Source organism: Amia ocellicauda, chromosome 19 (genome assembly GCF_036373705.1).
Source record: "Amia ocellicauda isolate fAmiCal2 chromosome 19, fAmiCal2.hap1, whole genome shotgun sequence".
Classification (NCBI taxonomy): domain Eukaryota; kingdom Metazoa; phylum Chordata; class Actinopteri; order Amiiformes; family Amiidae; genus Amia; species Amia ocellicauda.
The window spans coordinates 12,724,563-12,737,370 of NC_089868.1; the positions used below are offsets into that span (position 1 = coordinate 12,724,563).

Consider the following 12,808-nt stretch of genomic DNA (forward strand, 5'->3'; position numbering starts at 1 on the left):
ATAGTTACATTTCAAAATATCACTGTCCTGGTCACAAAAGCAAAGTTTGTGGGGAATAATAGTCATTTTCTATTCCTTTGAGGCATAAGAAATTAGGAAATAACACTTAATACCCAGGAACAAAAATTGTATTACATAGTGTAATGAATTTATGAAAAGTAAAGCATGTGGAATGTCTTGTGAAGTAATTAGTTCCTGCTAAAGATGTTTACTGCTCACATGGTATCTAATTTCCTGTTTCTAGTTTTTTTCTGCTATACTATACTATAATGAGCCCGTTACAAAGTGACGTAACCCCTCGGTAAAAGTAGTACAGTGTTAAGCCTCCCACGGTAGGGGGCCCGGCCTTTTGGCATAGAGGGCTTAACGCTATACTGCGCTGGAGCCGCTGCGGTGCGGAGCGCTCGGAGGAGCGCCGGTGGTGTGTGGCTCGAATCCCAGGGCGTGGAGCTCTGACCCGCATCAGCTACATGAAGGCTAACACCATGTTGCTGTGTATCCAAAGTCACAGAAGTTCTCCTCCTCCTCCTCGGTGAGTATGATGGGCTGCTGAGGTGGAGTCAGGACTGGTATATTTTCTGACAGGTATGCGCTGCTGAAATTCCTGACATCCTTGTGCCCTCTGATGGTAGGGATGAAAGGAGGCTTCACCTTCCTTTCCAGCAGCCCATTCCAATCCACTCTCTGAAACGAGACAGAAGAATGAAAGGACGGTCATGATAAGGTGGTGCCACCTTCATGTGAAAGAGTGGTTATAAAACGGATGGGTGCGCCAACGTACCGAGAAGTAGGGATGCTTCTTCACCTCTGCAGCATCCCCTTCACCTGACCCAAGGCGCTCGGCTGGAGTTTTATGCAGAAGCTGCAGAGGATTTAAAACAAGAAGGAGACCACGTTATTTTCCATTAATGTACTTCAAGTTGAAACGATGTTAAAAATAAGTTCCCGTAGTTGAAAGTAAAGTTGAGTGAGTTTGCGTTGTGGTTTGGAACCTCACTCCACTGCTACACAGTCACTGGGTATTGCTCCAATTCCATAACATTGACATTAACATTTAGGATACAGAGAGACAAACTGGAGGCAAGAACTTAAAGAACAACCCTGGCATACAGACCTCTTTCATTATGGAGGTGGCCTTTGAAGAGACGAACCAAGGATATCGCACTTCAGCCTCAACAATATTCCGAAACAACTGCTCTCCATCGTCACCGCGGAAAGGAGGCTACGGGCACAAGGAGAGAGGGATGAGAGCACATTAAAGGGATACTCCAGACCAGACCTTTGAATATTCACATTCTGAGCCCAGGGATGCAAAAACCACACAGACACAAAAATTGTATACTACACAAAAAAATGGTAAATTCACACCTTAGACATGTCTTATTCATCGCTGCAATAACTGTTAAGAATACCCACCCTGCCAACCAGCATATGAAAGATGAGCACACCCAGGCCCCACCAGTCCACTGCCCGGGTGTAAGATGCTTGGGTCAGGACTTCTGGAGCGAAATACGAGGGAGTGCCGCAAGGTGAACTGGTGTGATCTCCGAAACCGATGCCTAGCAAGAATAATGAAGAGGAGTCAGGGAAAAAAAACACATTGTAGTACCAATGTAAATTATACATAAACTGCTAAACTAGGAAACAAATACACATTTTTTTTTTGTACCTTCCTTGCAGAGCCCAAAGTCTGCAATTTTCAGAAAGCCCTCTGAGTCCAGCACCAAGTTATCTGGCTTCAAATCCCTGAAATAAAAACACAGTATAATCACTTGGACTGCCGGATATAGAGAGAACTTGCCAGAAACACAATAACTATTTCACTGTCAACCATTAAAGGACACATACATTTCTCAAACTTTTTGTATTCAGGTACATGTGTACACTGATTTTAGGACATGACGTCTATTATGAGGATTTGTGAGCATCACAATAAATCATGTACACAATCTAATAGAAATTACATTAAATGTGTGAATAGTTTAGGCTTGATCTCAGTGAGACTGTAGATTTTTTGCTTCTTTGCATATTGTAGAAATTGCTGATGTGTGATAACTTACCTGTACACTATTCTGCGCTCGTGCAGGAATTCCAAGCCCAGCACCACGCAAGCCGCATAAAATCTGTTCAAGAAAAAGATCAACAACAAAGAAAGGAGTTAAAATAGTTTTCCTCTTTGGTTCTTAAGCTCGGATTGCACTAAAATGTCAATGAGCCAAACCAGCCAATTTCCTGTCAATGCAGGAACTCCAGCAATCCATGTTATCCGATTTAAACACAAAATACAAACACCACAAACTGCCATTTTGGTCATTTTTTAAAAGTGCATCTGCATTCCTTTTGTGATAATGATCATATTATTTTGTTGTACTTTTTGTTGTAGTTTTGTTATTTGGAGGTTGTGTGCTGATGTTTAGGAATCATAACCTGCAATAATGTCTGACCATACAGGTACACAGTCCTGAAACACACCTCAGGCATGACATCACTACTGCGGGCAGAGCGAGCTTATCTACTGAGATGGACGATTCTGCACACGTCACACGACTCAAAGTTTCACTTACATGGCCCTGGGCTCCTTAAACCTGGCTGCCTGCATGTGTGTTGAGAGGTTTCCCCCTGCCGCAAACTCCATAACGAAACAGATGTGAACTTGCGTCTGGAAGCAGGACAGGAGGTTCACCAAAAAGGGGTGCCGGACACTGCTGACGGTCTCCAAAATCCTCCTTTCACACATGACACTGAGGCGAGACAAAAGACAGACAGCATGTGAATATACATTTATAAACAGCATTGGTGAATAATCCTGCAGCTGCAACAAAATGCCGACTTTCCTGCATAGTAAGAAAGTAAAAAAGTCAAATAAGACCTTGCTAATGCAGTGCATTGGTGTATTCCATAAAAACACTTGACTAGATTTATCCATCATTGGTCTGCTTTCAAATCCAGCAGCTTCACTAGAGTCAAAATGAAGCCTTACCTCTCAACATTACCAAGGATTACAATATCTCCTTTTTTCAGTGCCTTAATGGCCACCATTTCGGATCTATCTTTGTCCTCAGCAAGCAGCACCTATGAGAGCAACACAGAATCAAGATGGTCAAACTCCACTCTCAACCCCAAGATCTACATTCACAACACAAGCATTTAGTAACACATCCTTCCTAATGCTGCACTTTAATAAGTCACACGCAATGCTTGTGTTAAAGGTTAAAAAGTGCAAATAATTTCAAAATTGTCCACACAGATTTCTTAGGAATCTAGTGTCGTGCAAATATCTATTCTCCACATTTCCTATTAAATTACTGATCGTTGGTTCTGCCCCACATTATATCCATGATAACTCTGATTACTGGGATTTACCTTCCCAAAAGTGCCATGCCCCAGCACGGCAACAGATTTGTAGTTCTTGACACCAGAACCCAGAAGCCGCTGCCCCCTGCAGAAGAGAGAGGGGGGAGAATAGTCAGTTGCAAAAATAAAGGACAATTCACTTAATTCAATAATCCAAAGAGTTACTGTGTCGTAACTCCTGACATATTGCATTATCATAGATGGACATTCAGAATTTATTTTAAAATCACAGGAACGTCTTCAATGTATTTTGCATTCTCCAAGAGCTCTTACCAAATCCATGAGTTGTACTGCACTCCAGTCACTATCTTATGCAACGTTTAAGAGATCGAAGTGCTAATTTAATTTAATATATAATATCCTGTCATTCTTGTATTTTAGGAAGTTTCACAATGGAGTAAAATGTTAAAAAGTACCTCATATCTGTAGATGATGGAACAGCTAAGCTCCCCGGCTCTGGAACGTCAATCTCCTCTCGACGGTGGGCGTCTGGTTTTGCCACATCACTACTTCTGTCAGTCGGGATGTCAGTCACCACTACATCCTGCAAATTGAGCACTTTCATGTTGAGAGGAGGAACAACAAAACTGTGGCCCTAGAAAAGTTCTGTTCCCTAGGGATATTACTGACGAATATTATTTCAAAATAAAATACATACATAGATATATATATATAGTTATTGGCCAATGTAATGGTCAATTCACAGGGTCATTTATATTGCCTGATCTCTATAATCACTTCAAACACACTTGAAACTAATTAGAAGCCTGTGTAGGGCTTTGAATAGTGAAACAGCAGTAAAGCAAATGACTCCTGATTGTAAAATGTCTGCATAAAAGTAAGTTAGAATATCCATTTGCTTTGAAACATGCTTGGCCCGGCACCTCTGCCATCGGCGCAGCCACCGCTGTGTAGGGCTCGTTACTGATAAAAAGTCATATATTACATTACATGCTGATTTTGATATGGCGCACATGAGTAAATGAGTCTTGTTGGCTTTACAGCTACTTCCGATTTAAACACCTCATCATTCACATGGAGAACATATAATATAGCATCAAAACACCCATGCGTTTGCTAGAGAAACTGTAATATTATCACTCAAATTAAAACTCTAACGCATTACATGAACTTGTTATTAAGAAATGCAGTGTTATTACATTGTTATTACTGACGCCTCCCCCAACTCTGGCGCCGGCACATGAATTTCTGCTATAAATTTGCTTTTCCACCTGGTTCATTTGCTTTACCTTCTGACTCGGTCTTTCCACGGCCGTCGTGCTGGTCGCCGGTGAGATGTCGTGCCTGGAGGCGGCAGTGAGGCCCTGTGCCTCAGGCAGACCCTCTCCAGCGCCTTCCTCTACCTGCCCACCAGCATCGGGCTTTTCCGGGCGAGACGTGAAGCGCCTCCATAGCATGAGTGCCAGCACCACAGGATACACGTAGGACTTCCTCAAGATCGCCTTCAATCCCATCTTGTCTGCAAGCAGTTGCACCTGTTGGCCAAGAGATTCACTCTTGCCAGGTGGCTTCCACAATGTCAAGGGATGTGCACTGTCTGTGAGCTCTTCTCGATAATGAAGGCTTTGGCACAAGCAGAGCCGTTCAAGGTTCTGGAGTCCCTGTGACGTCACAATGGGATGACGCGCGTGCCGTGCAAGCCAGCAAAGTATGTCTGTTTAACGTCTCCATGGTTACGGTTGACTGCGCAGACCCTGCTTTATATACAAATATTAATGTACGCATATTTGTCATTCATGTTAATTAATTGCAGGCAATGGGGAAAATGTATATACATATATATATATATATATATATATAAAATGATCATTATTATGATGATGATGATTATTATTATTATTATTTGAAATGTATTGTTATGGAGGTTTGTTGCACTCAGTGCTTGTTATTGTGTGGAACCCAGTAGCAGCCCTTCCTGGTTATTAGCCAGTAGGACGTTAGTATTATGGGATGTCCCATGGCTGATTGCTCGCAGGTTCCCGGTCCGGACTGGGGCAAGAGCGGCACTTTGTACTCGTCAAGCACAGGTACTGGGTTTGTTTTCCTGATTTCTATAATTAAACAGCTAAACTGCGGATCGTCTGACCTGTGGACATATTTCAACCTCGCGTCCAAAATATAAAAGTGCGCACACGAGCAGGCAGGGGGGCTGGGGGCTCACGGTGCCACAGCTTGTTCACCAGAAACTCCTCCATCAGGGCTGGAAGCGGCTGCTTTCAATGAGGTCGCATATTTGTAGCGGCGCACGAATAGAAAACGGCGCCTCAGCCGATACAATCACAGCTGCACCGAAACAGCTGGTTGACGAGAAAGCGCGCCTCGTCTGCAGTATAATGGCGGTTCAAATGGGATATTTCGCTGCTGTATGTGGTTGTGAAGCAAAGATGTGTTTGAGTCCAAATCCGCCTGATTTCATGGATCGCATGGAGATTTTGAGGCGAGTTTATTGACTTCGAAATGAATTCCTCAATCCTCATTTTGCAGCATTAATTTTGAACAGACAGTGATCAAGGGAAGTGTTAAGACTTGAATGTAATAAGACACGAAATGCTTGAAAGTTGATCTATCTGCCTACAGTAATCTTTAACACATTAAAACAATACAAGTGGTCTGAAAGCGCTGTAATACTTATATGCACATCTATGTAAACGTTTTATTTTGCACTTTGTCAAATGAAAGTAATAAATATGTGTGTGTGTGTGTGTGTTGGAGGTGTATCCCTGGTGTCTGGACCTTGACTATACCTTGACCAAGACATTTGCACCCTGGCAAAAAGTAATTGACTACCCGTGCCGTAAAACGTCAATTAACACGCCTGGCGTTTAATCCAAATAACTGCGAGGAGCCGCGGCGTCAATTAGACCAGCGTTTGTATTAATAATCATCAGTAAAGAGACACCGCGGACACACGCAGGGTAAGAAGAGCCTGGAAAGATAATAGACCAGGCTTTTATTGATTGAGTTATTATGATCCATTAATCATTTGCTTTCCAAAGATGCAAACAAATCACATTCAGTGTATGGTGAAGTACACACTGGATTGGACACCAGATACCGGTGATTGTGTTAGCAGTGTAAGAGTCCATATACTGTGAACTGTCGCTAAATACACACAAAGCACCTCAACACGACTGTGGAAATACGCTTTAAACCCAGCCATCAACATTATACTTCATCAATGCATTGTTTATGTGGCAATGGACACAATGTACAGCAATACAAACATACAGCAATATATGGGTCAATGACGTGACACATGCATTCTGGAGTCCCAAGCATATTACAAATATTAGATGTATTTATTTGTTATTAAATAATATGTCTCAACACTCCTATCTTTATTCACTGATTGGAGTATTTTTCACGAGTATTTAAAATGTTAGGATCTATTAATCTCCAATCATCCAAAATGTCATACTGTCCACACCTAAAATGAAAATTCAAAAACTACAATTACAAATTACAAAAACGAATTAAGAAAACTATAAAACCTTAGATCTAACAGTTGGACATAATTGTGTGAGTGTTTGCATTGTTGTATAAAAATATTGCAAAGACTCTTAATTTCATTTAATTTTTACATGAAAGATACTTTTGTCCCCATATTGGGATTTGTCATTCCGGACAACAGACACTCAGGAGCATTTTTACATCATTGCATTTTGCTGGCCATGTGATGGACATTATCATTTAGAAGATGATGAAGGACCCCCAGGCTGTGCAGAAAGTTTAGTAAGTCTCTCCTAAAATGTTGATAATTTGACCTTTTCGATCACTGGTGCACTAGGGTACAAAATTCTGTGTCATACAGGGCAACACTTAAAAATCATTTATAATATAGTTTTTTGATATGTATATTTATTTGTGAAAGATGGCATTGAATAGTTGTAGGTCATAGTAATACATTTATATAAATTGTCAAGTAATTGCCTGATTCATAAGTTAAAACTTGTATTTTGTCATAGCAGGAAATGATCACTTTCTGTTATCTAACAATATCACTCATTATCTGGAGTGACTTGCTTATACTTGTATTGTTTTTAGGAGTATTATTAAGCATGTAGGCATCACATTTACATTGTCATGTTGTTTAAATAACACAATGAAATATTTATAACATTATTTCTGTAGTTTTAATGTACATATTTTGTGTGGATGTCCTTAAATAAGAAACAAGATGGCAACATGGTCATTATTGTTTTGTTTTAATTTATGTTTATGCCATGAAGTCATTTGCAAGTTTTAAGAGAATATAAAAATCCAAGATCAAAAATAGCATAATTCCTATATATTTAATATGGTATGATATCAAAATGTTCAATATACTTTTTAATCTGTTGAAATATTACTGAATTGACTTCATGTCATTAATGACTTAGAACATTGTTGTCGCAATTTGTTTTTACATCACAAATGTTTACATGTTTGTTGTATAACCTAAAAATACTTAATGTGCTGAAAATTATTAAGTTAATGTTTTGAAATCTTATGTTTTACTGCTATGGTTTTATCAAATATGCCTTGAGTGGAAATGTATTGCTCACCTCTGATTATTTGCTGTTAATTTAAATAAATTATACATTTAGTAACTCTCACTCTCAGTTAAATATAGAATTATTTTTTAACTACATCTTTGTTGCTGAGACTATCTTGAGATATCATCCCGTATGAAATCTCACAGTATGTCATTCTGAGTAACAATATCAGTCAGGTAGGACAACACTGAATATTCTTGTAAAAATACAGAAGTCAGTAACAATAATGATATACTTTTTACTAGAAAGCATTTTTAGACATTTCCCAGCATTTTCCACTATTCAGCGTTATGTTTTGAGTGACTAACTTCACAAAATGTGCCGCTGTCAATAGAAAAGCCCACATTTGTGAGATTAATTGTGTTTTTTGTTTTTTTCTGGGCTGAATATGTTTGTTGAGATACATATGAATACTCATAACTCACTCTATGCTGACAAAAAACTAAAGTCAAATAATTTGCAAATCTATCTATGTTATCCGGTATGACATTTTTGATACTAGAAATCATATGATTTATAATACAAAAGTATACATTATTATTTTCAGAAATACAACTTTTTGAAATATATGCATAACATTCTAATGGAAGTAGAAAGAGCTTTAATTTGTATTTTAAACTATTTTGTTTACCATTTTTAAATCCTTTTTCGTCACTGACGACGTGTATATAGTTATAGTGAGAAATAAATTAATAAAAACACACGTGATGGTGTGAATTTTCCAATTATGCTTTATTGTTCAGTTACACTCTTAGAACAACACAAATACAAAGTAAGCCTAATAACAAATACACACAAAACAGAACACAATAAAGATATACATCTAAAAAATGTATTTAGGAGTATTTTTAAGCATGTAGGCATCACATTTACATTGTCATGTTGTTTAAATAACACAATAACATATTTATAACATTATTTCTGTTGTTTTAATACAACTGTTGTCTGTGTGGATGTCCTTAAATAAGAAACAAGACGTGATGGTGTGAATTTTCCAATTATGCTTTATTGTTCAGTTACACTCTTAGAACAACACAAATACAAAGTAAGCCTAATAACAAATACACACAAAACAGAACACAATAAAGATATACATTTAAAAAATGATGTGCAAATTACAATCGTATTTTTTTTTAAGTGTTATAAAGTAATGCCGACTTAAAATACATTTTTTAAATTCAAATGTAAATGACTCAGCTGCAAATGTTTTTTGTGTGTTACAAACGTGTGCTTTCACTTATATTGTGTGTGGAGGTTCTTGCCAGAAACCCAACATATTGACTTAACGATGATTGCATAGGAGGGGGGAAATGTAATGTTCAACGCTGCAGGATTATGGTACATGTGGGAGGTTAGTGTGCATGCTGCTGTATGAGGAGCTGGCAGGTTGAATGAACTGATGTACAGTTACTCTTGCATTCCTGGGCAGGGCACTGGACTGCAGGTGACAGAGGCCCGCTCTCCTGGGCAGCTCTGGCAGCTGCACTCGATCTCGGTCTCCTGGGAGAAACACAATGAAACACATCACTGACTGACTGAGGAAACTCTCTCTTCGTACCCTACAGGTCCCACTGCCCTGTGTATGTGTGTGTCCATCAGCAGCCATCATATAATGTGTGTATCATTTAATGATACATTAATAAAGAGTAAATATTGAAGATTGAATAGTGGTCCGATACAATGGACAGCTGTTGACATGTCATGTTGTAAAACAGCACAATATAGTGTGATGTGGCTAGGGGTGGTCTGCACTCCTCTGTCAAAGCCATGTCGCCCTGTGTCTCTGGGCTTGTGCCATGCAGGACCCTGGTTCAGAGTTTTATAATGTTACTACACTCTTCTAAGCATTATCTGGCAGTGTTACACACAGCTCCTGTGCATAGAAGATGCACCGTATTCCTATAATGCACACATCGTTTGAAAGCTTATTCTCTTGGCTACCAGCGTGTTTCATTCTCAAACACATCCGATTTACACTTTCTGTGTCGCCCGCTGTCATTCAGAGCCCGGGCAGTAAACGTGCAGTCTGATCAGGCGGTCCTCATTCAGATGGTCACAGATCACTCAGTTTCGATCGTATTTCTTTGCAAATAGGCTTGTTTTGTTCAGAACAACCTAACAATGATTTGATGTTAGATCCAATTATGTAACATTGTTGTGTATTAGTACACTGTAAACTGAGTTTTCCATCTTGAAATTTTGAGCTCACACATCCGTAGAGTTGCTTCTTCCAAAATGTGGATGGTCTTTTTTTTGATCAGTAGACTGTTTGGTTCCAGAATGTCATAATTGTCAATGTTTTCTTAGATTTTGTATTGCTACTCAAACCATGAATCCCCCGCCCCCCCAACATTTCAGAATGTGGAGGGGGGGTGGCCTAAATACGGGGGGGTATAAAAAACAAAATTTTCACATCAGAGAATGCTTCACATCTTTAGAAACTTGAGAGTCTCCACTTTCAGGGGATACCACACACTTGGCAAACAACACAACAGTGAAGAGTACACATGGGATTAAATAGAAGCACATGGATTTGGTACCAGAGGGGTTTGTCAGCTTAAGGGGTTAAATTTCTGGTCATCAGTTTCTGGTAGAAGGACCTCATCAAGACTCCAGCTCTTACATCTAACTGTCACTATGTTGTCTGTCTGCTTTCAGACGCATCACTGACCCTTCCCACCAAATGCATCCTTCTCTAATGAAACCCCCACAGCCAGAAAGTACCTAAAGTACTCGCACTCTGCAGTTGTAATTTGTTTTTAATTAAAATGTCTCCTTATATTTATACTTGTTTGTATAGCTTCAGACTTTGTTGGACACTGATTTGTTGGTTTTTCCTGAGGCCGAATCATTGTGTTTTACAAACTCTGTAGAGAATTGCCAAGTATCATTGTGCTGCAAGTACTTTCAGGCCCCACTATAGGTATGCCTTCTTGTAGGGGCTACAGGGCAGTATAGCCAGGCCAGTGGGGGTAGCCCTGTTGCTCTCCTGATGCCCTGATCTCCTGATGGGACTGATCTGTGCTGCCCCAGCATTAGAGGGATTGGAGGCTCGCTCAGGTCATCGCCTTTTATAAAGACTCCAGTGAAGTGGAGATCTGATACGTGACCTATGGGGGTACAACAGAGTCAAAAGAGACCTCCTTCGGCAAATTAGGTGAGGTGCCCTTAGTCCAGTCAGCAGAAATGTGAAAAAACAAACTCCTCTTGCTTAAATGTGGATATTTTAATGCATTTTTCCTGATAACCATCAACTCTAGACTAATACCCCTGTAACTTCATGCGCTGTACTGTAGAGTGGGTTTATGAAATATGAACCTCAGGTTCTAGAGGTGGCAGTAATTTCCAGTTTGCAGCAGGTTTCTGGTTCTCATTGTAAAAGCTTTTCCTTCACTCATTGTGAAAGTGCCCTCTTGTGGTCACATGATTCACTGCGCTGAAGTTGGTTTAGACTAGCGAGCTGCTGAGGGTGGGAGAAAGGCGTGTTGGATTGGTGTCTCGCAAAAGGCATCTCTGAATTATTTCTCGTCGTCTTGCAGATCAAATCAAGGAGCAGAAGTATTATTGGACAACATCGCCTCCCTGCCTGGTACACAGTCACTGATAAAAGCTGGCATCTGCAATTCTTTTATTGTTTTGTTTTGTTCAGGTGTCAGTTTAGGAAAGCTGTGTAGCAACCACTTCTTATCTATACACTCAGTCAGTGTCTGGATTTGTCGGGATTTAAGTCCCATCGCACTTGTTATCTGACTCAAGCTGCAAGGACTTGGTCTTAGCAGTTCCACCAAACAAAACATGATATGAAGGTCTGCTTATTCAGTTACTCTGTTTTTTCCCTCAGCCTTTGGTTTTCAATCCTGCATTTAAAAGAAGGCTTGACTTCTAGCATTTAATGGAAAAATTGTTTTGAAAGGGAAAACCCTCTGAAAATCCCATCAATCTTTATTTCTTTTAAAATGTAGAACAATTTGCATCTTGGGTTCAGCAGTGGAGATTAATTTTGGGGAGAAGTAGGTTGTCCCGTTTCAGCTGCTGTATCGTTGTGTGCTGCTACTGTCAAATGGCCATTTCCAGCACATCATGCGTTTACAACAGCCTCCATGTGTGTTGTGGACATCTGAGTTCCCTTGTTGCTGCTCAGCTCAAGCTTCATCTTCTAGCTTCGCTTTTCTGTCCATGTTAACCTCTTTCAGTTCATCACAGCTTCTGCATCTTCTCTTCAGACTGTTTGAAAACTTGTTGGTTAAAACTACATCCTTGTTTCTGTCTCCTGCTCTCCCTGCCATGTCTGTTTTTCCATCAAATGAAATCAGGTTGTGGGTTTGTTGTTTGTTGTTGTTTGGATTCATGGATGGTTTGATTCCTGGCTGTACCAATGTATTAATTCAACAATAAAGTTATATATAAAAAAAACAAGAATGGTTGATTTATTCTGTGAAAATGTGGGTTATTATGCATTTAATTTGCCTTAGTTAATCTAGGAATTTGTGCCAATAATTGTAACCATCGATCAAAAACCCTCCTAGGAGTGAGAAGCAGGGACTGTGTGGCAGTCTGCAGTCGACACAATATGTGTATTCCTTGAACCGCACACCTGCTTCTCTGTGCTGGATCCTACCAGCTGATTGTATTGTCCTGTGATTCAGGAGAAGACTTTAATAGGAGGCTCACAGAACAGGTTCTCTCTCGACTCTACCAGGTGCTCCCTGCGTGTCGTCTTGAGTTCGTTTTCTCTCCTCCTTGTCCCTCATCCCTCCCATTGATTGAAAACTGACTTTGCAGCATTAGCTGTTAATGTACAGTTCACCACCTAGTTGCAACCAGTCACTCTGGGTGAAAGTGTCTGCTGTGTGATGAATGTTTGGTTTCTTTCAAGCATTTTTGTTTAAGGGTTGGAA

General features: G+C 39.9%; 1 protein-coding gene across 1 annotated transcript; it reads right to left on the bottom strand.

Annotated features, from left to right (window-relative positions):
• Window positions 1-250: 250 nt before the first annotated feature.
• On the bottom strand, window positions 251-4,829 carry LOC136715018 (serine/threonine-protein kinase N2-like). The gene is made up of 11 exons (XM_066692682.1): window positions 4,605-4,829; window positions 3,771-3,898; window positions 3,364-3,439; window positions 2,981-3,072; window positions 2,565-2,741; window positions 2,061-2,123; window positions 1,670-1,746; window positions 1,417-1,559; window positions 1,115-1,222; window positions 782-862; window positions 251-684 (listed from the first exon to the last, which is right to left on the bottom strand). The coding sequence occupies exons 1-11, from the start codon at window positions 4,827-4,829 to the stop codon at window positions 478-480; spliced, it is 1,377 nt and encodes a 458-aa protein (XP_066548779.1). The 3' UTR covers window positions 251-477.
• Window positions 4,830-12,808: the final 7,979 nt, after the last annotated feature.